The sequence below is a fragment of the Salmo salar genome, chromosome ssa11 (assembly GCF_905237065.1).
Source record: "Salmo salar chromosome ssa11, Ssal_v3.1, whole genome shotgun sequence".
In the NCBI taxonomy this organism is placed as follows: Eukaryota; Metazoa; Chordata; class Actinopteri; order Salmoniformes; family Salmonidae; genus Salmo; species Salmo salar.
In genome coordinates, this window is record NC_059452.1 from 34,722,906 (window position 1) to 34,750,767 (window position 27,862).

Here is a 27,862-nt window from a genome sequence, read left to right on the forward strand (position 1 = left end):
TGTGAACTAGTTAGATGCAGTCCTCTAGCTACCTAGTTAGCAACGATAGCTAACGTTAGCATACATCGCTAACTAGCTATGCCGAAAATGTTTAACTCATCTTAGCTACTAGTACTAAATGAATAGCTAGTTAGTTGTAGACATTTACTGACAAACAGATGTTGATTTACCCTGAGGCGTTTGGGATGCGGTGTGAAACGCTTCGCTTTGGAAAAGCAGTGTGCCAAATGTATATAGAGGAAAAATGCGCTAGCGCGTTGAAAGCTATTATCATGACTGTTTATGACATCTGTTATATTATGACAGGGTTATGTAGCCCTTATGATTGAGCCATCAAGTAAAGTGTCTTAATTTTCATGTAACGCCAACATTGAGACAACGTTGTGTTGTGGTTGTGTGTTTGCTGGGGTGTCCAATGCCCAGTGAGTGAGATATTGACCTGAACCAGTTGGTTAGGGTCATCATGACGTAGAGCGAGGCCAGGAAGAAGACGAAGTGGAAGAAGAAGTAGCTGTAAGCCACTCTCTGGCTCTCGTTGTGAATCACCTTCTGGCAGCCCTTGATATCTTCGTCAATCACAAACTCCACCTCTGGAAACACCACAGACCGAAAATATAAAGTCAATCACCTGAGGGTGATAAAGAATCGTGCTGCTCTCGACAATACCATAGCAGCATATAGAAAACATGCAATTCATCTTTCACAATAATTTAATTTTCCCAGAAGGTGTAAGAATAGTGGTAAATAATACTGATTTATTTGAATGTCACAACACCAGTCTCAGTATAGGCTAGCCGCTAGTCTGTACATAAATTATTTAGACATATTTTCTATTCTGCAGCCTTAATACTGGCATCTTCATAATATGGAGAAGAATCCGTATTAAGATAACTACTAACTATATATTTTATGGGTACCTACATAAGGACTTCATTACACTGTTAAACATTCATAAGCACTACATTAACATTCATGCTTATGTCAACAACCGCAACTTTAAAGGATGTTTTTCATCAACATAAATGTACTGCTTATTTTTGTTTTATGAATGTGTTACAAAGTCCTTATTCAGGTACCCTTCAAATAAAGTGTTGCTGAGAATTTATTGACATGTAGGCTACCAACCTTCCTCTTTGTCAGGGCAGCAGAAGCAGCATGTGGCTTTCTAGGAAAACAGAGAGAGAGAGTTCAGGATGCCCATACATTCTCCACACTTGTATGGAACGTGGAAACACGCCGCTAACACATCACAAATTAATACCAAGATCAGTGGAGGCTGCTGAGGGGGGACGGCTCATAATAATGTCCGGAACGGAGCTAATGGAATGGCATCCAATACATGGAAACCTATTCCACTCCAACTATTACTACGAGCCCATCCTCCCCAATTAAAGTGCCACGAACCCACTGGGAACAAGATGTATGCAGAGCCACAGGAACACAGAGTTGATCCTCCATGTTGGCAGTGAATGATCCTCGACAGTAAAATGTTTATATGAATTCGTACTTTACCTGGAACTCATAGCGGTAAACTTTGATCATCCAGAAAGGGCCAAAAACCTCTGCTAGGTAGGATGCTTCGTTACTGAAAACATAGCATTGTTTGAATAAGCAACTGAAGTAAACTAATATTAAGACAAGCAATGTCTTTTTTTCAAACAGAAAAAAAATAACCTCAAAATTGCACTCCATTTGTTACATAGAAAGTTAGTAAGTAATTAGCCTAAATAAGTCAATAAGTAAAGTACTTAGGTCTCTATTCAGTCTGTATCGATGAAGTGTTACAGATTGCGCAATATAAAGGTAAAGGTATTTTCCGATTGAGCCAACACATGCAGTGTTTACCGTGAATGCAGTCTCCACTAACGCAGGACAATTGTCTTAAAAATTTCAATCACGCTGTAACGCTGATCTTCAGCGATTCGGATTGAATAGAGCCCTTATTGTTCGATCACTGTGTAGAGACTAGACGGTACATATGATTCAATGGGAAAGCGTTTTGACATTCATCGCACACTCCTCCAGTGACGTGCCACTCACCATGCGAAGAGCACACAGCAGTACATGATGGCAGCTCCTATAATGGCCACCGCGTTGGTTTCCTTCTGGATGCCATCCTGACCTACACTGGGGTAACATACCGTCATATTCACCCCCTGGTACACCACTGGGAAAACAGAGAGAGGGAGCAGAGCAAAGAAAGTTTCATCCTCTGTTTCCAGCTTGTCTTTAGTAACAGTGAACTGTGTGGTTTTACTGAAGGAATAAAGAAGTATGTTTCTCCCCGTCTGTATGACCCAATAGTAGTGTGTGGTTCTCTGTCTGTTTGACCCTATAGTAGTGTGTTGTTCTCCCTGTCTGTATGACCCAATAGTAGTGTGTGGTTCTCCCTGTCTGTATGACCCTATAGTAATGTGTGGTTCTCCCTGTCTGTATGACCCTATAGTAGTGTGTGGTTCTCTGTCTGTTTGACCCTATAGTAGTGTGTTGTTCTCCCTGTCTGTATGACCCAATAGTAGTGTGTGGTTCTCTGTCTGTTTGACCCTATAGTAGTGTGTTGTTCTCCCTGTCTGTATGACCCAATAGTAGTGTGTGGTTCTCTGTCTGTTTGACCCTATAGTAGTGTGTTGTTCTCCCTGTCTGTATGACCCAATAGTAGTGTGTGGTTCTCCCTGTCTGTATGACCCTATAGTAATGTGTGGTTCTCCCTGTCTGTATGACCCAATAGTAGTGTGTGGTTCTCTGTTTGTTTGACCCTATAGTAGTGTGTTGTTCTCCCTGTCTGTATGACCCAATAGTAATGTGTGGTTCTCCCTGTCTGTTTGACCCTATAGTAGTGTGTGGTTCTCCCTGTCTGTTTGACCCTATAGTAGTGTGTGGTTCTCCCTGTCTGTATGACCCTATAGTAATGTGTGGTTCTCCCTGTCTGTATGACCCAATAGTAGTGTGTGGTTCTCCCTGTCTGTATGACCCTATAGTAATGTGTGGTTCTCCCTGTCTGTATGACCCTATAGTAGTGTGTGGTTCTCCCTGTCTGTATGACCCTATAGTAGTGTGTGGTTCTCCCTGTCTGTATGACCCTATAGTAATGTGTGGTTCTCCCTGTCTGTATGACCCTATAGTAGTGTGTGGTTCTCCCTGTCTGTATGACCCTATAGTAATGTGTGGTTCTCCCTGTCTGTATGACCCTATAGTAGTGTGTGGTTCTCCCTGTCTGTTTAACCCTATAGTAATGTGTGGTTCTCCCTGTCTGTATGACCCTATAGTAGTGTGTGGTTCTCCCTGTCTGTATGACCCTATAGTAATGTGTGGTTCTCCCTGTCTGTATGACCCTATAGTAGTGTGTGGTTCTCCCTGTCTGTTTAACCCTATAGTAATGTGTGGTTCTCCCTGTCTGTATGACCCTATAGTAGTGTGTGGTTCTCTGTCTGTTTGACCCTATAGTAGTGTGTTGTTCTCCCTGTCTGTATGACCCAATAGTAGTGTGTGGTTCTCCCTGTCTGTATGACCCTATAGTAGTGTGTGGTTCTCCCTGTCTGTTTGACCCTATAGTAGTGTGTGGTTCTCCCTGTCTGTATGACCCTATAGTAGTGTGTGGTTCTCTCTGTCTGTTTGACCCTATAGTAGTGTGTGGTTCTCCCTGTCTGTATGACCCTATAGTAATGTGTGGTTCTCCCTGTCTGTATGACCCTATAGTAGTGTGTGGTTCTCCCTGTCTGTATGACCCTATAGTAGTGTGTGGTTCTCCCTGTCTGTATGACCCTATAGTAATGTGTGGTTCTCCCTGTCTGTATGACCCTATAGTAGTGTGTGGTTCTCCCTGTCTGTATGACCCTATAGTAATGTGTTGTTCTCCCTGTCTGTATGACCCTATAGTAATGTGTGGTTCTCCCTGTCTGTATGACCCAATAGTAGTGTGTGGTTCTCCATGTCTGTATGACCCTATAGTAGTGTGTGGTTCTCCCTGTCTGTATGACCCTATAGTAGTGTGTGGTTCTCCCTGTCTGTATGACCCTATAGTAATGTGTGGTTCTCCCTGTCTGTATGACCCTATAGTAATGTGTGGTTCTCCCTGTCTGTATGACCCTATAGTAGTGTGTGGTTCTCCCTGTCTGTATGACCCTATAGTAGTGTGTGGTTCTCCCTGTCTGTATGACCCTATAGTAGTGTGTGGTTCTCTCTGTCTGTATGACCCTATAGTAATGTGTGGTTCTCCCTGTCTGTATGACCCTATAGTAGTGTGTGGTTCTCCCTGTCTGTTTTACCCCTATAGTAGTGTGTGGTTCTCTATAAGTAGAGGCTCCTCAGAGAAGGAAGGGGAGGACCATCCTTCTCAGTGAAATTTCATTAAAATAAAAATAGTGAAACACTAAAAAGGATAGCTTTTGTCCTCTGTGTATATTGACTTCAACACAAAACCTAGGAGGCACGTAGGCCTCACCCCCTTCCATAGACCTGCATGGTAATTTTGACCACTTCCAGAAGACGACCTCCAACCAATCAGCATTGATACGTATGAACTGACATGTTGTCATCCAATCATAGGATTAGGATCAGATGAAACGAGTGTTGTATTGGGGTTGTGCCGCAAAGCATTAGGGTGGGAATCTATGTGTTGAGGAGCTTGGTGACATTATTGGATAGAGATTGAAAAGTCATAGTTGAGCAATTTTACGATATTTTTCAATTCAAATTAGTTTCTTCAAATTACAGGAGACGGAGGAGGTAGATTATAAGTAGTTTTCTTGGTTTTAGAACATAATTCGTGTGTCCAGTTAGTGCAATTTATTTCAATTTGCCTTGCTAACTTCAGTAGCAAATAGTAGTAGCTAGCTACCAGCTCCAGTTTTCGCCAAAAACGCCACCGCAAATTTTGTTAACTTTTTGATGAAGAATCCCTTTTAATTCACTGTGGTACGCGGAAAATGTGCTAATTAAAACCGAGGGTCGACCTCTGCCTGAGATTAGTTTCACGAAGAAGGGTGAAAAGGTGAGGGTGTTCAATACCGACTGGTATCAAAAGTAGAGCTGGATAACAGGGCCTTTCATTAAGCCACCTGTATTTCTGGCCTTGCCTGCTTTTTGTAAAGTCTGAGCCTTGGCCGAAAGGTGGGTACAGTGACCTGAAGAACATCGATCGTTAAGATAAACGGCAAAATAAAAAGCAGGGAGCATATAAATGTCCACATCAGATTCAAGCTTCTGTGAAAAAGCCGCATCGATCATGGTGGAAGTCTTGATATTCAAACTGCGCAACAACGAGAAAGTAAGAAGAAACAGGGATGTTCTCAAGGGGCTTATCAACACCACTGCGTTTTCGCCATGCAATAATGGGCTTTTAGAGGACACGACGAGAGGGAAAGTTCCGCTAACAAGTGCAACACAAGGAACTTGCAGCGGTAATTGCACGTTACGATGCTTGACTTGCAGAACATATGGAACTTTATACTTTTTTTCTTGGATGTTCTGAATGATTTGATAGCTTCCATCGCGTCATTCATTAAAAGTTGGATGAAAGAGAGTTTGACGCGGAACATGTTTTATTTCGCGCGCGCTTAAGTAGGGTTTCCACTTTGCTCCGGTATTTATTTAGCAAAGATAACATAATCACTCCAGACAAACACAAGCAAAAACTCATGACATAAATGTTGCAGCAGCCTAGGCTATACCTAAACATTAGAGATCTGACATGCTGTATGGGATGAAAACGAGACAATCTTTCAGTCTGATTAACTGTAGGTTACTAATAATAGGTGCTGCATACAGCCTAAGCACCCAGTTCATCTGGTCAAGGTAAATAATTGGTCATGTTATGTATTTATAGTCCATTTGTGTGTCAGGAGAAAATGTGAATGTGATCAAATTTGGTTTATATTCAACATTGGGCTGGCTAGGCTGCCTAAACGTTTCCAACCCAAAATGATTAACTGGAATGAATCTATCAACATAATAGTGATGACAGATGTCAGTCATTTGTTATAAGGCCTACAGCTGCATAGGCCTGCATAACGCAAACATGCATGAAGCAAGCTCAGCCCTGTGAGTTCTGTCTATCAGTTGTCTGGGTCTGGGTAGAGGAAATCCCCCTCCTAATCTAGTCTAAATATAATTCATATGAACAAGTATAAGGTTGCTACAGTTTGACAGTTTTTAAAATAACCATGTGACCTGATTAGGAAAAACTGGTCACATCATAGCCCTTATAAAACCTTTTTACGACTGAATAATCACTGTCATACCTTTATAGGGTCCAGAGTTTTCCTGGTTAGGTTAACAGATAAGGAAAAACTATTGAGTCCCAGAGGGTAAATTGAATGTTTCCTCTCCAAGCACTGTGAGTACCCCTATCAATTTTCTCTCATTACTGTATGTAGAGTCAATCACACACAATCACATTATTACACATCTATGATTTTATTCCTTGCTTGGACTAACTCATTCTTAGCTTTTGTCTAACTGTGCATTGTGTTATTGTTTTTTGTCTTTCTAGTCAAATCCTGTCCTGCAATGAAGTCAAGCCTCTGAACACCTCAACTCATGCCTCGAACCCTCATTCAATCACTGCTGTGATCCCTTTCCAACACTGTAAGTAGCCCTCTCATTTCCATTCCCCGTAATATTGTACTATAAATGTCTTTATTAAATGCTTTAGGTTAACATAATCACTCTGACGATTTTTGAAACACACTTTGGCGTCTCTGTGCGTTCCTCCCCTATACCGTGGGTCTCCCATCCTCTTCCATTTTTCAAGTCACCAGCCTCCGCTGTTCTCTATAATCGCCTGGGGCTGTATTCAGCTCAGAGTATGAGTGCTGATCTAGGATCAGGGCCACCCTGTCCATATTATCTTTTTCATTATGATCTAAAATACAAAACTGATCGTAGATCAGCACTCCTTCTCTAAGATGATAAATGAATACGGGCTCTGATTCAGAATGTCAGATTACGGAGGCCCAGTGTTGTATAGTTGTTTTGATATTTCTGAGGATCCCCATTAGCTGAGGCAGCAGCTATTCTTTCTGGGGTCCAAACAGGATTAAAACAATTACATCACAACAAAACCTAACAGCACAATACATCATACAATATATTATTACTGTAATATTACAGATTTACAACATAACACGTACAATACAATAGTAGCCAAGGCAGGACAAGAAAACATCCCTGGAGGTAAATAAGTGCAATGATAACAATATATTTGACCGGACATTGTTTTCTTCGCCTCATGTCTATCCCTGGGACAATTGGAACAATAAAGGTAGAGGGGCCACTGAGTCTCTGTCTGTGCGTAAGACTAAACAGACTGTCAAACATGGATTATTTTGTGTGAGATGCAAACTAACGGGGGACCAGTACGGAGAAAAACTGTATGAAATGTATGCATTCACTACTGTAAGTCGCTCTGGATAAGAGCGTCTGCTAAATGACTAAAATGTCAAATGTAAATGTAAACTAACACCATCACTGCTATTTCTGTGTGTGTGTGTGTGTGTGTGTGTGTGTGTGTGTGTGTGTGTGTGTGTGTGTGTGTGTGTCTCTTTCTGTGTGTGTGTGTGTGTCTCTTCTGTGTGTGTGTGTCTCTCTTTCTGTGTGTGTGTGTGTGTCTCTCTTTCTGTGTGTGTGTGTCTGTGTGTCTCTCTCTCTCTCTCTCTGTGTCTCTCTCTCTCTCTCTCTGTGTCTCCCTCCCCCAGATTGCCATAACAGGGCCGGCTGTGGATTCCTGTGTGTTGTGACCAAGAGAACAGATGCCTTGGGTTCAGTGAAAACAATTACAAGGTTGCTTACTGTACACACACACACACCAGGCTGAGCCCACTGCAGAGGGGACAAGGCCTGCTCCCAGTGTTGTGTGTTTTCAGTTCCACTCCAGACTAATTCCTCCACATAGAAACAGGGATGTGTGTTTTCAGTCCCACTCCAGACTAATTCCTCCACATAGAAACAGGGATGTGTGTTTTCAGTCCCACTCCAGACTAATTCCTCCACATAGAAACAGGGATGTGTTTTCAGTCCCACTCCAGACTAATTCCTCCACATAGAAACAGTGTTGTGTGTTTTCAGTTCCACTCCAGACTAATTCCTCCACATAGAAACAGGGATGTGTGTTTTCAGTCCCACTCCAGACTAATTCCTCCACATAGAAACAGGGATGTGTGTTTTCAGTTCCACTCCAGACTAATTCCTCCACATAGAAACACAGGGATGTGTTTTCAGTCCCACTCCAGACTAATTCCTCCACATAGAAACAGGGATGTGTTTTCAGTCCCACTCCAGACTAATTCCTCCACATAGAAACACAGGGATGTGTTTTCAGTCCCACTCCAGACTAATTCCTCCACATAGAAACACAGGGATGTGTTTTCAGTCCCACTCCAGACTAATTCCTCCACATAGAAACAGGGATGTGTTTTCAGTCCCACTCCAGACTAATTCCTCCACATAGAAACAGGGATGTGTGTTTTCAGTCCCACTCCAGACTAATTCCTCCACATAGAAACAGGGATGTGTGTTTTCAGTCCCACTCCAGACTAATTCCTCCACATGGAAACAGGGATGTGTGCCTGTGTGTCTCTGTGCTTGATGAGGTCACCCAGCAGACAGAGCCAGAGGGAAACTGAACAGGCAAACATGACTGAACAGGACAGGAGGGAGGACCACTCTTTTCCGTCCCAAATGGCACCCTATTCCCTTTATAGTTCGCTAATTTTGAACAATGCCCACACATACACATGCATGCATACACACACACACACGCACACACACTCTCCAGTGAAAATTACTATTTTTAAAACACTATCCACTACTGGGGATGTAGGGTGTGAGTGTATGTGTTGAACAGATGTTTTTATACACTGTGCTGATTTCCTCAACAAGTTGCAGCATTGCCCTGTACTGCCCCGGGACAGCAAGCACCCCTGCCTCCACGCAAAACAACTAGCAGGTACAAAGAATGTACAAATCAGAATGGGTGGAACACACGTTCCTTTTCAAAACAATGGTATGTACATGTCACCTCAAAGCAATATCACGTTGCAATGTCACAACAAATCACCGTTATATGATAGAAGCATGGCTTGTGAGAAGGAGAGGGAGAAAGATGCATAGATAAATAGAGAGAAAAGAAAGGAAGAGAGAATGTTTAAAAGGAGAAAGATGAGAGGGAGAGGAAATAGCTGGATGTCTGAAGGGACTCATAAATCCAGAAACAGGAATGAGGAAGATGACTATGTTGGACTCCCTGGGGGTTTGTGTTTGGAGTCTCAGTCGGGGGCTGGAGGAGGTTGTGAAAGACCAGGCGGAATTAGCGGAGGCAGGTGGAAGAATAGGAGTCAGAAACAATATTTGCTAAATGTACTGTACGGCATGATAAAGCAATCTGAATTGGAATGAAAGTTTGAGGGGCCAGGCTGTTTGAGAGTTGTAGTAGGTGGCTGGGGGGAGGATGGGGAGGGTTGCAAGAGATGAGGGGCAATTGGGGGAGGCAGTTTGGAATGGCAGTGAGCTGGTGGAGAGGTCAGATAGAGGTCAGGTAGGTAGAGTACAGTTACAGTACTGTGCTGCTCAATCACTCATCTGACATAACACACTGACATCCAGTCAGTGCGGCGCCACAGGTCAGTTCTATCTGAATCTCATACCTTATGAATCACAGCTTGAGACTAGATTGGATACAGATTCAGAAACACTGGTTTGGTGTATTGGATGCATCATGAGAAAATGTACAAGGCTTCGGAGGGGTCAGCACTGTGGGGAACCTCTGGCCTGGTGAAGCTGACAGGAGCTCAAAGACTAAGAAAATAGACCCCCTACTTTATCATCCCAGTAACTCTTCTTTCTCTTATCTGAGCAGACCGGAAACCTTTCAATATACAGTATACATTCAAACAATACTTTAGAACCATTTAAATATAATAAATTGGAAGGTTGTGCAGGACCATGGTAGATGAAGGAACCAAACTTTTCAGACTGTTAGAGTATTTATCTGCTCAGTAAGGCAGGGCATTATGTCTGCTGTTTGTAACAGTGTGTTATATGTCAAAATGTGATTGTATTATACATTGTGGACGAAAAGAGATCCTAATCAAATCTCTCACACTGTCTCCTGGTATTTTGTGTTGAAACTCCTTTACTTTATCACCACAGTTATTGCAGGTTGATAAAGTATGTGTCATGGTGAACTTTACCCAGCTACAGTATGCACAATTAACAAACCATTAAAACACAAAAATGATATTTGATTGATAGGTTGGTTGATTATTTCATCCCATTTGACATTTTGAAATGTTACCTGATTATGTCAGAGTAACTGTTCAGCAAAACCTTTAAAATGCTTTCAGAATAACATTGGACTATTTCATACTGTAGTTTCGATTGAAAAAATGACTGACTGAGACAGACAGACAGACAGACAGACAGATAAAGACAGGCGGACAGGGACTACTTGTTCACCAAGACAAGGTGTGTAAGAGTGTGTAATGATACTGTCAGGCAGCATTACTGTGTTATTATGTTGTCATTAGATCCATCAGGAATGTCAAATAGCCTCTTCACCTCCCTACAGCATACTGTCTCCACTAAGAACAACATGTAGCAGCAGATAGTGTGTGATGTACAGAGCCTTTGTCTTGGAGTGAATGTGTGCTTGGGTATTGCTGTGGTGCAGTAGAGGTGACTGAAGTGAACAGGATGTCAGAAGTGACTCAGGTGAGTGTGTGGTGAGGGGTCGGACAGGATATGATGTGTGCGTGCCTGCTCACATACGTGCATCCATGCAAGTACAGTTGAAGTGGGAAGTTTACATACACTTAGGTTGGAGTCATTAAAACTTGTTTTTCAACCACTACACACATTCCTTGTTAAACTATAGTTTTGGCAAGTTGGTTAGGACATCTACTTTCTGCATGACACAAGTCATTTTTCCAACAATTGTTTACAGACAGATTATTTTACTTATAATTCACTGTATCACAATTCCAGTGGGTCAGAAGTTTACATACACAAAGTTGACTGTGCCTTTAAACAGCTTGGGAAATTCCAGAAAATTATGTCATGGCTTTAGAAGCTTCTGATAGGCTAATTGACAATTTGAGTCAATTGGTGGTGTACCTGTGGATGTATTTCAAGGCCTACCTTCAAACTCAGTGCCTCTGATGATTTCTTTTGATTTTCCCATGATGTCAAGCAAAGACATTCCACATTTTTTTTAGACCTTCACAAGTCTGGTTCATCCTTAGGAGCAATTTCCAAACGCCTGAAGGTACCACGTTCATCTGTACAAACAATAGTACGCAAGTATAAACACCATGGGACCACGCAGCCGTCATACCGCTCAGGAAGGAGGCGCGTTCTGTCTCCTAGAGATGAACATACTTTGGTGCGAAAAGTGCAATATGTCCCACAACAACAGCAAAGGACCTTGTGAAGATGCTGGAGGAAAAAGGTACAAAAGTATCTATATCCACAGTAAAACGAGTCCTATATCGACATAACCTGAAAGGCCGCTTAGCAAGGAAGAAGCCACTGCTCCAAAACCACCATTTAAAAGCCAGACCACGGTTTGCAACTGCACATGGGGACAAAGATCGTACTTTTTGGAGAAATGTCCTCTGGTCTGATGAAACAAAAATAGAACTGTTTGGCCATAATGACCATCGTTATATTTGGAGGAATACGGAGGAGGCTTGCAAGCCGAAGAACCACATCCCAACCGTAAAGCACGGGGGTGGCAGCATCATGTTGTGGGGGTCCATTGCTGCAGGAGGAACTAGTGCACTTCACAAAATAGTTGGCATCACGAGGAGGAGAATTAGGTGGATATATTGAAGCAACATCTCAAGACATCAGTCAGGAAGTTAAAGCTTGGTCGCAAATGGGTCTTCCAAATGGACAATGACCCCAAGCATACTTCCAAAGTTGTGGCAAAATGGCTTAAGGACCACAATGTCAAGGTATTGGAGTGGCCATCACAAAGCCCTGACCTTAATCCCACAGACAATTTGTGGGCAGAACTGAAAAAGTGTGTGCAAGCAAGGAGGCCTAGAACCTGACTCAGTTACACCAGCTCTGTCAGGAGGAATGGGCCAAAATTCACCCAACTTATTGTGGGAAGCTTGTGGAAGGCTACCCGAAACATTTGACCCAAGTTAAACAATTTAAAGGCAATGCTACCAAATACTAATTGAGTGTATGTAAACTTCTGACCCACTGGGAATGAGATGAAAGAAATAAAAGCTGAAATAAATCTGCTATTGTTTTGACATTCTTAAAATAACGTGGTGATCCTAACAGACCTAAGACAGGGAATTCTTACTGGGATTAAATGTCAGGAGTTGTGAAATACTGAGTTTAAATGTATTTGGTTAAGGTGTATGTAAACTTCCGACTTCAACTGTATGTATGTGTGTTCCAAAGTGTTTCCAATGCCCCATTTCCCATAGGGAAACGGCTAGTGTGCCATACTTTTCTCTGGGGGCCGGCTGGACAGGGCAGACAAGGTGAGGTACATGACGTAGCAGCTGATGATGGAAGCCTGCAGGAGCCCTGAACGAGGCTGTTCTGTAGACAGAGAGCGAGAGGAGAGCTTGAGAACTAAGAACACACAATTATGAACTCTCACAAACGCACACACACAAATGGACAAACACACACATACACAAAGTGGGAGGTCAGGTCGAGAAATCGGCATGACATTTAATACATGGTAAAAACATCCTGGTAAAACCCTGGCATGTATAGAGAGAGGTCCAGAGGTTCTGTCTGAACAATGATAGACAGCAGTAGGAGAGATGACATCAGGTTAGATTATATGGCATCATCCACACATGGATGTTGGCTCAGCCTGAGATGGAGTAAGTGTTCCCTGCTAAGTACTGGAGGACAGACACACTGTCTGTTTCACATTGGTGGGGGTCTTCCAGGCTGCTGTCAGCTTTAAGAGCTTATTGGATGACACCATGGGTTTGTGTCTGTACTAACTCTTTACTGGGCTAAAAGACATCCTGATGAAATAATACCGTGCGTGTGTGTTCACGTGCGTGTGTGCATCCATTCGAGAGAAAGGGAGTGTGTGTGTGTATGCCATGTGCATTATTAGTGTCCACATCTTTGTGTGCGTGTGTGTGTGCAAGCATATATGTGTGTGAGAGAGAGCCAGAATGTGTGCGTGCGTGCGACTGCTCACTCTGCTGTACACAGGGCGTGACGGCGATGAAGGACATGATGCCACACAGGGTCAGGTTGGTCCAGAGCAGGACCTTGTTGGACTGGCAGGCGGTGGGGTGGGTGTAGTACTTATACATGAAGGTGAAGGCCATGGTGGCGATGCTGTAGAAGAACAGGGTGGCACACATCACCGCCAGGTACCAGCGCTTGTCCTCTACCGCCCCTGTTAACCTGAGAGGACAATCCAGAAATACACACATTACCATCAACCTGAGAGAACAATGAAGAAATACACACATCACCATCAACCTGAGAGGAGAATCCAGAAATACACACATCACCATCAACCTGAGAGGAGAATCCAGAAATACACACATCACCTTCAACCTGAGAGGAGAATCCAGAAATACACACATCACCATCAACCTGAGAGAACAATGAAGAAATACACACATCACCATCAACCTGAGAGGAGAATCCAGAAATACACACATCACCATCAACCTGAGAGGAGAATCCAGAAATACACACATCACCTTCAACCTGAGAGGAGAATCCAGAAATACACACATCGCCATCAACCTGAGAGAACAATCCAGAAATACACACATTACCATCAACCTGAGAGAACAATCCAGAAATACACACATTACCATCAACCTGAGAGAACAATGAAGAAATACACACATCACCATCAACCTGAGAGGAGAATCCAGAAATACACACATCACCATCAACCTGAGAGAACAATCCAGAAATACACACATCACCTTCAACCTGAGAGGAGAATCCAGAAATACACACATCACCATCAACCTGAGAGAACAATCCAGAAATACACACATTACCATCAACCTGAGAGAACAATCCAGAAATACACACATCACCATCAACCTGAGAGGAGAATCCAGAAATACACACATCACCTTCAACCTGAGAGGAGAATCCAGAAATACACACATTGATATGTAACTGAGTGACCTAGGGTGGTCTAGCGGTCTAAGCCGATGCCTCTGGAACACAAATACCGCCCCAGATGGCAACGCACTAGCCAAAGCAGTGTTCTAGCCAATTGCTCAATCAAAACCATGGTCTTGGTTAAGCAAGGGTCATAGTTACGCAGGGTGACTTGAGTGCATAATGCTTGCTCTGGTGTTGCTCTGGGCAGCTGGTTTAGTTCAGTGACAGGGCAGCTGGTTTAGGTCATTGACAGGGCAGCTGGTTTAGGTCATTGACAGAGCAGCTGGTTTAGGTCATTGACAGGGCAGCTGGTTTAGGTCAGTGACAGGGCAGCTGGTTTAGGTCAGTGACAGGGCAGCTGGTTTATGTCAGTGACAGGGCAGCTGGTTTAGGTCAGTGAAAGAAGGAAGAGAGAGGGCTCTATTCAGTTTGTATCAGTGAGGCGTTACAGATTGCGCAATAGAAATGTAAAGATATTTTCCGATTGAGCAGACATATGCAGCACTTACCGTGAATGCAGTCTAGGTAATATTTCCCTTACATTTCAATAACGCTGTAAAGCTGAACTTCCGCGATACAGATTGAAGAGAGAGAGAGAGAGAGAATACAGAAAGACAGACAGATAAAGGTTTCTGGGAAGAGGTATACTAATCTTGTAACCCAGAACCAAATATTGCATGCATGCTGACCATGCAGAAACTAGATTTCTGTTATGTTATATTGATGTTAAGTCTGTCATGAGAGACTAGGGGAGAGGGAACATGACCGTGTGGGACTGGGACACCATGACAGGGCTTACACAAGCTTCCTGGTAACTGTGTTTGGCTAGGAGAGGTTCCAGACAGAGCAAAGCCTCTTAAGTTGTGTTAGCTACAACTCTGACATGGGGGGCGAGGGGGTCAGCATTTAACTGACATGCCACGCACACACATACTGTATATATACACACAAACACGCACAAACACACATACGCGCCTGCACGAGAGCATCTCACACATAAACACCCATTCCTCACATACAGCAGCGAGAACAACAGCTGGAGTGGATGTTTTACTGTAAAAATAAGAAACATCTGGAAACAAGATGCCTGTCAGAGGATGAGAGAGTGAGAAAAAGAATATTGAATGGGGCAAGAGAGAAGGAAAGAGATTGAGAGATGGGAATAAGTGAGTGAGAAACAAAGGGACAGAGAGAGAGAGAGAGAGGAGAGAGAGCGAGAGAGAGACAGAAGAGAGAGAGAAACAGAAAGGGAGAGAGGAGAGAGAAAGAGAGAGGGAGAGAGAAGGAAAAACGGAGGAGAGAGAGCGAGAGAACAAATAAGAGATGTTGGACAGGGAGATGGGATTGAGGGGGAGATGAAAAAGCTACAGAGAGAGAGAGGGTAAGCAGTAGTAGTGTTGTTTGAGGCCCTCCCCTTGAGGACAGTTTTTATTAAAACAAGTCTGTCTGATTTATACAGCGATGTTGGAGAGGGGAGGAGAGGTGGAGCAGAAGAGACAGATAGCAGGCCAGTGAGGGACTGAGCAGGGCAGTCAGAGTGATATGCTACATACTCTATGCTACATATGTAGCACAGGAGAATGGTGAGGGGAGGATGGCTTATAAAAATGGCTGGAATAGAGTGAATGGAGTGGTGTCAAACACATGGAAACCATGTGTTTGATATATTGAATTCTTTCCGTTCCAGCCGTTACTATAAGCCCGTCCTTCCCAATTAAGTTGCCAGTAGCCACCTGTGATGTATAGGAAGTAAAGGATATGTAATTGTGCTGCACTCTTGTGCCCAGACCATGCCTTCTGAACTGCCCCTTAAAGTTGTATTGCATTGAGTTGAACGGAGTTGCAATCATGAGTTACAGACGACCCCGAACGGGAGAAATGGAAACCCTAGCACACTGCAACAGCTGCAGAGGAGAGGAGCAGCTCCTAGCTGAAACAGATCAGTACAAGGTAACATCCAGTCAAACTGCAGCTCCTAGCTAAAACAGATCAGTACAAGGTAACATCCAGTCAAACTGCAGCTCCTAGCTGAAACAGATCAGTACAAGGTAATGTCCAGTACAGTCAAACTGCAGCTCCTAGCTGAAACAGATCAGTACAAGGTAACATCCAGTCAAACTGCAGCTCCTAGCTGAAACAGATTAGTACAAGGTAACGTCCAGTCAAACTGCAGCTCCTAGCTGAAACAGATCAGTACAAGGTAACGTCCAGTCAAACTGCAGCTCCTAGCTGAAACAGATCAGTACAAGGTAACATCCAGTCAAACTGCAGCTCATAGCTGAAACAGATCAGTACAAGGTAACATCCAGTCAAACTGCAGCTCCTAGCTGAAACAGATCAGTACAAGGACTAGTCAAACTGCACTTGCGCTTCTATGGTTGGAGGACATGGCCTGTCCTTCTCCAACACAAGGACCCCAGCATCTACTCTCACACCCTCTGCTTCAACTGACAACTGCCCAAACTCCATATCACCTCTCATCCCCAACACACCACACTAAACCCCCCCAAGACCTCCCTCTAACCCCCCCCACCCCCCACACACACACACTTCTCCCTCTCCTCTCACCAGTTCTTGTTCCAGGTGTGGGCGAATGCTGTGATGAGACTGAGTTGGATGAGGATGAAGGCAAATCCTCCCACCACGCCTACATAGTGCCAGGCTGGGAGAGAGAAAGAAATGGAAAGAGAGAGAGAGACACAGAGAGAAACAAAAAGACAGACAAAGAAAGAAACAGGTTTGCTGTCTAACTCACTTGATGCAGGCCCATTCTGAATGAATGTGTAGTCCAAATGTATGTATACTTTTAAAATTATATATACAGTACCAGTCAAAGGTTTGACACACCAACTCATTCAAGGGTTTTTGTTTATTTTTACTATTTTCTACATTGTAGAATATAGTGAAGACATCAACATTATGAAATAACACATATGGAATCATGTAGTAACACAAAAAGTGTTAAAAAATCTAAATATATTCTCTATTTGAGATTCTTCAAAGTAGCCCCCCTTTGCCTTGATGGCAGCTTTGCACACTCTTGGCATTCTCTCAACCAGCCTGGAGTGCATTTCAATTAACAGGTGTGCCTTGTTAAAAGTTAATTAGTGGAATGTATTACCTTCTTAATGCATTTGAGCCAATCAGTTGTGTTGTGGCAAGGTAGGGTTGGTATACAGAAGATAGCCCTATTTGGTAAAAGACCACGTCCATATTATGGCAAGAACAGCTCAAATAAGCAAAGAGAAATGACGGTCCATCCTTACTTTAAGACAAGAAGGTCAATCAATCCGGAAAAGTTTCTTCAAGTGCAGTCGCAAAAACCATCAAGCGCTATGATGAAACTGGCTCTCATGATGACCGCCATAGGAAATGAAGACCCAGAGTTACCTCTGCTGCAGAGGATAAGTACATTTGAGTTACCAGGCTCAGAAATTGCAGCCCAAATAAATGCTTCACAGAGTTCAAGTAACAGACACATCTCAACATCAACTGTTCAGTGATTTCTTAAGAATTCAAGGCACACTTAACCAGCATGGCTACCACAGCATTCTGCAGCGATACCCTATCCCACCTGGTTTTCACTTAGTGGAACTATCATTTGTTTTTCAACAGGACAATCACCCGACCGCAACCCAATTGAGATGGTTTGGGATGAGTTGAACCACAAAGTGAAGGAAAAGCAGCCAACAAGTGCTCAGCATATGTGGGAACTCCTTCAAGATTGTTGTAAAACCATTCCTCATGAAGCTGGTTGAGAGAATGCCAAGAGTGTGCAAAGCTGTCATCAAGGCAAAGGGTGGCTACTTTGAAGAATCTAAAATGTAAAATATATTTTGATTTGTTTAACACTGTTTTGGTTACTACATGATTCCATATGTGTTATTTCATAGTTTTGATGTCTTCACTATTATTCTACAATGTAGAAAATAGTCAAAAGAAAGTTAAACCCTTGAATGAGTAGGTGTGTCCAAACTTTTGACTGGTACTGTATATGAGAGTATTTTCTTATGTGTATGTTGCAAAACACATTTCCTCATCAAGAATAACATACTGTAGTCATCTATTAAATAATTAAGTTATAGCACAGAAGATTCAGAGGCAGAGGAACAGCCATAAGACATGTAGGATCTGAGACCAGTTACTGTGTCACGATGAGATTTACTGCTGCTAGAACAACACTATCCAACCACAGAGAAATTTATGGTGGCTTGACTGCAGGGTGAATCTCGTGAGATGATGAGTAGGTCTACAGTGCCCCCTATCGGTATTAAAATAGAACTGCACCTATTGCTTTCAGCTAGGGCAATCCTATGTGTTGAAAGTTTAGCAATGTATTCTAAGAGGGAATCTTGATTGTGTGTCCAGGTTGCTCACCATGCAGGAAGGACTCGGTAGGGATGAAGAAGGCAGCAGTACACATCCCAAGCAGGGTGATGAACTTCAGAAACCAGAACCTGCATTAGGACCAGACAGGACCAGTTATATGGTTGTATACCTAACATTTGCATAATAACATGTTTTTTATATGTTTGTTTGAAACCATCTAGGGACAACTACCCACCTACAATATATACTGCCCTATATACAGAGGACGTGCAGATGAAGAGCATCTTAGTTAAGAAGCTGCATGACACAAGGGAAGTGAATGGAAGAATAGCTGAGTAGGCAGGTCTAAGGAAAGTGAAGCTGTGATCACCTTGTATAGCCTTGATCGATTATAATATTTCAAACCTGTACAGGTCTAAACCTGACACATAATTTAAGTCGAAGGTCTGAGGTACAAAATGTGCTTGAATGTTGAGGGTGGGTGGAATAGGAGGTGGGGTACCTTCGGAAAAACAAATTATGTCATGACAATTATTGTTGCATATGGGATATAACGTTTAAAAATGCTTAACGTAAGAAAAAAATAGTTACTCACACTGATGTCAAGTTAGGATTCTGCCCCCTGTGCGCACTGAGAAGTGCCCAGGAGTTCCAGGGCCCTGTGGCCGACTGTCTGACTTCTCATTAACAAGAGCCTTATGGTAGATATGCCACAGAGGGCCAGCTAGAGGCCATGTGTCTCTCAAAGCCTAACCCTCCTATCCCCAACTCACTGCTCTATTCAACCCCCCCTAGAGCTCGTCACTGCTCTTATCACCCCCCCTAGAGCTCGTCACTGCTCTAATCAACCCCCCTAGAGCGCGTCACTGCTCTAATCAACCCCCCTAGAGCTCCTCACTGCTCTAATCAACCCCCCTAGAGCGCGTTACTGCTCTAATCGACCCCCCTAGAGCGTGTCACTGCTCTATTCAACCCCCCAGAGCTTGCACTGCTCTAATCAACCCCCCTAGAGTGCGCCACTGCAATAATCAACCCCCCTAGAGCGCGTCACTGCTCTATTCAACCCCCCTAGAGCTCGTCACTGCTCTAATCAACCCCCCCTAGAGCGCGTCACTGCAATAATCAACCCCCCTAGAGCGCGTCACTGCTCTATTCAACCCCCTAGAGCACGTCACTGCTCTAATCAACCCCCCAAGAGCGCGTCACTGCTCTAATCAACCCCCCTAGAGCACGTCACTGCTCTATTCAACCCCCCCTAGAGCACGTCACTGCTCTATTCAACCCCCCCTAGAGCTCGGCACTGCTCTTATCACCCCCCCTAGAGCTCGTCACTGCTCTAATCAACCCCCCCTAGAGCACGCCACTGCAATAATCACCCCCCCTAGAGCGCGTCACTGCTCTATTCAACCCCCTAGAGCTCGTCACTGCTCTAATCAACCCCCCAAGAGCGCGTCACTGCTCTAATCAACCCCCCTAGAGCTCGTCACTGCTCTAATCAATCCCCCCTAGAGCGCGTCACTGCTCTAATCACCCCCCTAGAGCTCGTCACTGCTCTTATCACCCCCCCTAGAGCTCGTCACTGCTCTAATCAACCCCCCTAGAGCGCGTCACTGCTCTATTCAACCCCCCTAGAGCTCGTCACTGCTCTAATCAACCCCCCTAGAGCGCGTCACTGCAATAATCAACCCCCCTAGAGCGCGTCACTGCAATAATCAACCCCCTAGAGCGCGTCACTGCTCTAATCAACCCCCCCTAGAGCGCGTCACTGCTCTATTCAACCCCCCTAGAGCACGTCACTGCTCTTATCACCCCCCCTAGAGCTCGGCACTGCTCTTAGCACCCCCCCTAGAGCTCGTCACTGCTCTAATCAACCCCCCTAGAGCGCGTCACTGCTCTAATCAACCCCCCTAGAGCGCGTCACTGCTCTATTCAACCCCCCTAGAGCACGTCACTGCTCTATTCAACCCCCCTAGAGCTCGGCACTGCTTATCACCCCCCCTAGAGCTCGTCACTGCTCTAATCAACCCCCCTAGAGCTCGTCACTGCTCTAATCACCCCCCCTAGAGCGCGTCACTGCTCTATTCAACCCCCCTAGAGCGCGTCACTGCTCTAATCAACCCCCCAAGAGCGCGTCACTGCTCTAATCAACCCCCCCTAGAGCGCGTCACTGCTCTATTCAACCCCCCTAGAGCGCGTCACTGCTCTATTCAATCCCCCCTAGAGCTCGTCACTGCTCTAATCAATCCCCCTAGAGCGCGTCACTGCTCTAATCACCCCCCCTAGAGCTCGTCACTGCTCTTATCACCCCCCCTAGAGCTCGTCACTGCTCTAATCAACCCCCCTAGAGCGCGTCACTGCTCTATTCAACCCCCCCTAGAGCTCGTCACTGCTCTAATCAACCCCCCCTAGAGCGCGTCACTGCAATAATCAACCCCCCTAGAGCGCGTCACTGCAATAATCAACCCCCCTAGAGCGCGTCACTGCTCTAATCAACCCCCCCTAGAGCGCGTCACTGCTCTATTCAACCCCCCCTAGAGCACGTCACTGCTCTTATCACCCCCCCCTAGAGCTCGGCACTGCTCTTAGCACCCCCCCTAGAGCTCGTCACTGCTCTAATCAACCCCCCTAGAGCGCGTCACTGCTCTAATCAACCCCCCCTAGAGCGCGTCACTGCTCTATTCAACCCCCCTAGAGCACGTCACTGCTCTATTCAACCCCCCTAGAGCTCGGCACTGCTTATCACCCCCCTAGAGCTCGTCACTGCTCTAATCAACCCCCCTAGAGCTCGTCACTGCTCTAATCACCCCCCCTAGAGCGCGTCACTGCTCTAATCAACCCCCCTAGAGCTCGTCACTGCTCTAATCAACCCCCCCTAGAGCTCGTCACTGCTCTAATCAACCCCCCTAGAGCGCGTCACTGCTCTAATCAACCCCCCTAGAGCGCGTCACTGCTCTATTCAACCCCCCCCTAGAGCTCGTCACTGCTCTAATCAACCCCCCTAGAGCGCGCCACTGCAATAATCAACCCCCCTAGAGCGCGTCACTGCTCTATTCAACCCCCCTAGAGCTCGTCACTGCTCTAATCAACCCCCCTAGAGCGCGTCACTGCAGTAATCAACCCCCCCTAGAGCGCGTCACTGCTCTAATCAACCCCCCTAGAGCGCGTCACTGCTCTAATCAACCCCCCTAGAGTGTGTCACTGCTCTATTCAACCCCCCTAGAGCGTGTCACTGCTCTAATCAACCCCCCTAGAGCTCGTCACTGCTCTAATCAACCCCCCTAGAGCGCGTCACTGCTCTAATCAACCCCCCTAGAGTGTGTCACTGCTCTATTCAACCCCTCTAGAGTGCATCACTGCTCTATTCAACCCCCCTAGAGCGCGTCACTGCTCTAATCAACCCCCCTAGAGTGTGTCACTGCTCTATTCAACCCCCCTAGAGCGCGTCACTGCTCTATTCAACCCCCCTAGAGCGCGTCACTGCTCTAATCAACCCCCCTAGAGCGCGTCACTGCTCTAATCAACCCCCCCTAGAGCGCGTCACTGCTCTATTCAACCCCCCTAGAGCTCGTCACTGCTCTAATCAACCCCCCTAGAGCGCGTCACTGTAATAATCAACCCCCCTAGAGCGCGTCACTGCTCTAATCAACCCCCCTAGAGCGCGTCACTGCTCTAATCAACAGCACAGCAGTGGACAGTATCACAAGCTGGTTAAAAAAGGACACTGGTGCATTGGTCAGGCAGGTGAGGAAAAGGCCCACGTAGCCTCAAATAGACGTGTTGATAATGACGTTAGTACTGTACTAGTGGGAGGGGGGTTACATGATGTATTAGCACAAAACACCTTAAAGGGGTAGTACATGTAGAACGCAAAGTTTCATTCACATATATGCCATGGTAGTTCTCCTGCGTCTCCCCAATATAAATGAACCTTCAGGGCTACTGCTGACCCATTGTGGATGAGCGCTCTGAAGTCCTGGCTGGACTTGACATCGATGAGGAACAGCGCCATCATCAGGTAGAAGCAGGCGGTGCCGAAGCAGACCCTGTAGACCGCTGAGTAGCCAACCAGCATCTCACAGTGCCCTCCGCCATGGGCCTGGTCACACACCATGTTGAAGAAAGGCACCTGAAACACACACACACACTCTGTTATGGTGTGTGTGCGTGTGTGTGTGTGTGTGTGCGTGTGTGTGTACATGCATGTACAGTATATGTGTGTGTAACCTAGAGGTTAGCTAGTGGAAGCTTCCAGGCCTTTCTCTGTCTGTCTTTGGGAGGAAAATAGTGTACTGAGATTATCCTGTAGCATACTGCATGTATCCTTTGCATAGCGATTAACCAGACAGTTTTTCAATGTGACGCGACACAACAAACAGAACCAGTATTCTCATTGGCACACATTATGAGTGGATTTTCCCTGTCACTCTTTGTAGTGTGAGAGTAGGTATGCATCCCAAATGGCACTCTATTCCCTACATAGTGCACTACCATGGGCCCTGGTCAAAAGCACTAGTAATCTATGGCAATCTATCATAATTTTGCTAATTTTTACTTGAATAACTTTTACAAAATGTATTCATATATATATATATTTTTATACATCTGTGTCCATATTGTTCATGAGTTTCTAGTGGATAGAACATATGGTTCAAGAGAAAATAGCCTAAATTAATGGAAAAGCATCTAACCAACAATGGCATTATTTGCAATTAACTTTTTTCACAACTGCCTCCAGTTTGATGCCAAAACACTGACAACAAATAAATACATACTGACATAGTAAAATAAATAGAAGTGTGTAGAAACAAATATAAAGGATATTTCATGCTGAAACCCTCATGTTAAACACTAATGGTATTCACTAAGTTGATGGTTTGTATTTAGGATAATGTTTTACAGCTTTGTTCTATTTTTTATTTGAAAATCATCTTATTTAATTAATTCATAACTGTTAAGTGATAAGTCGCTCTGGATAAGAGCGTCTGCTAAATGACTTAAATGTAAATGTAAATAAGGCCACAGAGGGCCAGGGATAATTACAGACACCTGAAGTAACCAAAATGCCCACTAGATGTCTTGTGATACATTACATCAAATCCTTGAAAGACACCAAAATTTTGGTAGTTTACTAATAAACTTTGAAACATACATACTTAGCCTACTACATACTACATGTGCCTGATATCCAAATGGGAATCCATGTTCTGTTTCTCTCCTAAATGTTTCACTACTACACATTCAAGAAATCAGTCTGGCCCTTGGATGGCACACATAAGACGTGGGATGGTACACATAAGACGTGGGATGGCACACATAAGACGTGGGATGGCACACATAAGACGTGGGATGGCACACATAAGACGTGGGATGGCACACATAAGACGTGGGATGACACGCGTGAGAGTTTGGATGGGACGCGTGAGAGTTTGGATGGGACGCGTGAGAGTTTGGATGGGACGCCTGAGACGTGGGATGGCACACATGAGGCCATTGGAGAGGGACTTGCTATATTGAAGCGTGGGGATATGTTTTCCCAAATGCAATAGATAGAAAGGGAAGGGTCCTTACACTATGTCATCCTATTGGTTGTGTAGTGATTAGCATGTTTGCCTATGGGCTGGAAAGACCAGGGTTCGAGACCTTCAAGGTGCTGCTGTTTTAATGCACTAATTCAGAGCTCTCCAATCCTGTTCCTGGAGAGATACCCTCCTGTAGCTTTTTCCTCCAACCCCAGTTGTAACTAACCTGATTCAGTTTATCAACCAGCTAATTAAATAGAATCAGGTGCACTAGATTAGGATTGGTAGAAAAAACCTACAGGACGGTAGCTCTCCAGGAACAGGGTTGGAGAGCCCTGCACTAATTTACACAACAAGACATTTAATTTAGTTACTCTCAAGGTGCACGTTTGCCGGCCTTCACTACAGTAGTAATGTACTAATCTTGGTTAACCCAGAACTCAAATCTTGCATATTAAGTAGTCTGACCACAATAGATTACTAATGTACTAATGTAATTGAATCAGGACAGGAACACTTTATAGCACCTCAGAGCAAACAAAGTGCTCAGAAATTGATGGAACTTTGTTGATCCCCAAAGGAGGACATGACATCAGACACTCACATTGTCCCGGACAGCCTCGGAGACAGTGCGTGAGAGCATGAGACAGGAGACGGCGCAGGCCATGATGTGGAAGAGTGTGTACATGATCCTGGTGCTGGACGATGACTTCACCGGGGGGCAGAAGGAGCAGCACAGTGAGCACGGGGCCGGGCCACAGCAGCAACATATCTGGGGAGAGGAGAGAGATATGTTCACATATATATATCTGAGAGGAGAGGAGAGGAGAGAGATATGTTCACATATATATATCTGAGAGGAGAGGAGAGGAGAGGAGGAGAGGAGAGGAGAGGAGAGGAGAGAGATATGTTCACATATATATATCTGAGAGGAGAGGAGAGGAGAGGAGAGGAGAGAGAGATATGTTCACATATATATATCTGAGAGGAGCGGGGAGGAGAGGATAGGAGAGGAGAGGAGAGGAGAGAGGGGAGGGGAGGGGGGAGAGGAGGGTACCTATATGGAGAGAGGAAGAAACCTATCTGGGGAGCAGAACAGGTGAGGAGTCAGCTCAACAATATAGTGACAATGCTCAATATATCCTAGGAGATGAGGAGAGAGATGCTCAATATATCTGAGGGAGGAGGAGAGAGGGATTTTCAATATAAATGATATATGAGAGCTGTAACTGGGAGGAGATAAAGAGATAGATGCTCAATATATCTATAAGAGGAGAACAGAGATGTTCAATATCTGTGAGGAGATGTGTAAATTCAACAATAAAGGGATTATAATGCACGTAACCAATTGGATCAAAACCTTGGTCATCATCAACAACTCCAACGTCAACATATTTGATTGATGGAAAGGAGAGGGGAGGATTTTAGCATATTTTAGGATGGAGTGGAGTCAACATGTGCATCAGAAGTCAACTGAACATAGCCTTAGTGCTAGACAGAAAGCTACATAACTGAAGGAAGACAGAGGTGAGTGGGTGAGTGAGTGAGTGAGTGAGTGAGTGAGTGAGTGAGTGAGTGAGTGAGTGAGTGAGTGAGTGAGTGAGTGAATAAATGCATTAATGAATGACAGTGATCATCCCTCAAGAGGAAATTCTTTCCACAACTCACCAAAAGTGCACATAACTGCCTACAAATTTACCAACATCTAATTCACTGTAGTACCACAGAGAAAACATGACTCTCTCAATAACCAAGTAATATTTGTTTATATGAAGAGACACCTTTTACACAGTGAATGAACTCAGTGAATTATTCTCAGAGGAGCTTCACCTTGATCTGAGGATTTTGGGCAGGTGGTTGTTGCGTGTTACAGGTGGTTGAATGTAGTCCAAACACACAGAATATCTGATCCTCCTGGAGTCAAGCCAATTTATAGACTAAGAGCATTGTATTGTAGTACACTGTGTAGAACTGCTTGTCCCGTTTTAAATTGTTGTTATCTGGGATTTTACTGGGGGTGGGGGGTTACTGGATGAGGGAGGAGAGTCTAAACACAAGCATAGACTGTTTCTTTGATAAACATCCAGAACTGTAGATGAAAGCTATCCTATCTATCGATCGATCGATCTATCTGTATCTCTCTAATCTCTCTAATCTCTCTAATCTACAACAGAAAGCTGGTTCACCTGGTCAGTGTAATTTGTAGAGTGGCTAGGTCATGTTGGATTTGTGGGACAATGACTCACGTCTTTCCAATATGAGATTAACCTGCATTGTTGTATCAAACGTATATCTTGCCAATAACATTTCAGAGTCCAATAGACCTAATATTAATACAGGACACAGCCTCAGGTCTCAAGTAGAGGGGGTGGGGAATGGGGCAAAATGCAATGAGACAAAGAATAGACTACTGTACAATGGGTGTATTGATCTCTATCCAACATAGAGCACCTGATGCATTGTAACAACATAGAGCACCTGATGCATTGTAACAACATAGAGCACCTGATGCATTGTAACAACATAGAGCACCTGATGCATTGTAACAACATAGAGCACCTGATGCATTGTTACAACATAGAGCATCTGATGCTAGTTCTGGATCTGATACACATTAACAACAGGCCAGGCCAGTTAGGTACAAAACAATAGCCATGAGAAAGTGAAGATGTAGCTCAGTTGGTAGAGCATGGTGTTTGCAACGCCAGTGTTGTGGGTTCGATTCCCACGGGGGGCCAGCACAGAAAAAAAAAATTTAAATGAAATGTATGCATTCACTACTGTAAGTTGCTCTGGATAAGAGCGTCTGCTAAATGACTAAAATGTAAATGTTTTAACTTTAACACATAATAGTACATGTGTTATGTTTAAACACAACAACTAATATTACTATGTTTAAACACAACTAATATAACTATGTTTTAACACAACAACTAATATAACTATGTTTTAACACAACAACTAATATAACTATGTTTAAACACAACAACTAATATAACTATGTTTAAACACAACAACTAATATAACTATGTTTAAACACAACAACTAATATAACTATGTTTTAACACAACTAATATAGCTATGTTTTAAACACAACTAATATAACTATGTTTTAACACAACAACTAATATAACTATGTTTTAACACAACAACTAATATAACTATGTTTTAAACACAACAACTAATATAGCTATGTTTTAAACACAACTAATATAACTATGTTTAAACACAACAACTAATATAACTATGTTTTAACACAACAACTAATATAACTATGTTTTAACACAACAACTAATATAACTATGTTTTAACACAACAACTAATATAACTATGTTTTAACACAACAACTAATATAACTATGTTTAAACACAACAACTAATATAACTATGTTTTAACACAACAACTAATATAACTATGTTTTAACACAACAACTAATATAACTATGTTTAAACACAACAACTAATATAACTATGTTTTAACACAACAACTAATATAACTATGTTTAAACACAACAACTAATATAGCTATGTTTTAACACAACAACTAATATAACTATGTTTAAACACAACAACTAATATAACTATGTTTTAACACAACAACTAATATTACTATGTTTTAACACAACAACTAATATAACTATGTTTAAACACAACAACTAATATAACTATGTTTTAACACAACAACTAATATAACTATGTTTTAAACACAACAACTAATATAACTATGTTTTAACACAACAACTAATATAACTATGTTTAAACACAACAACTAATATAACTATGTTTTAACACAACTAATATAGCTATGTTTTAAACACAACTAATATAACTATGTTTTAAACACAACAACTAATATAACTATGTTTTAACACAACAACTAATATAGCTATG

At 43.6% G+C, this 27,862-nt stretch overlaps 1 protein-coding gene and 1 long non-coding RNA gene across 4 annotated transcripts in view; one reads left to right on the top strand and one right to left on the bottom strand.

Moving 5' to 3' along the window:
- The window catches only part of LOC106562556 (serine incorporator 4), a 34,172-nt gene that overhangs the window by 2,644 nt on the left and 3,666 nt on the right, over window positions 1-27,862 (bottom strand). The window contains exons 2-11 of the mRNA XM_045689424.1: window positions 24,577-24,744; window positions 22,401-22,579; window positions 18,502-18,581; window positions 16,693-16,786; window positions 13,184-13,395; window positions 12,463-12,558; window positions 2,041-2,167; window positions 1,513-1,585; window positions 1,126-1,165; window positions 440-590 (exon numbers count right to left, since the gene is read on the bottom strand). Coding sequence (XP_045545380.1) covers window positions 440-590; window positions 1,126-1,165; window positions 1,513-1,585; window positions 2,041-2,167; window positions 12,463-12,558; window positions 13,184-13,395; window positions 16,693-16,786; window positions 18,502-18,581; window positions 22,401-22,579; window positions 24,577-24,744 — 1,220 coding nt within the window. The remainder of the gene's footprint in view (window positions 1-439; window positions 591-1,125; window positions 1,166-1,512; window positions 1,586-2,040; window positions 2,168-12,462; window positions 12,559-13,183; window positions 13,396-16,692; window positions 16,787-18,501; window positions 18,582-22,400; window positions 22,580-24,576; window positions 24,745-27,862) is intronic.
- LOC106562557 (uncharacterized) lies at window positions 3,373-10,241 on the top strand. Of its 3 annotated transcripts, none has more exons than XR_001319063.2 (4): window positions 3,373-5,399; window positions 6,248-6,334; window positions 6,491-6,585; window positions 7,695-10,241. It is a non-coding gene; the product is annotated as an uncharacterized lncRNA (long non-coding RNA). The 3 variants fall into 3 exon arrangements; XR_001319064.2 differs by having other exon boundaries at window positions 3,373-4,990; XR_001319062.2 differs by having other exon boundaries at window positions 3,373-6,334.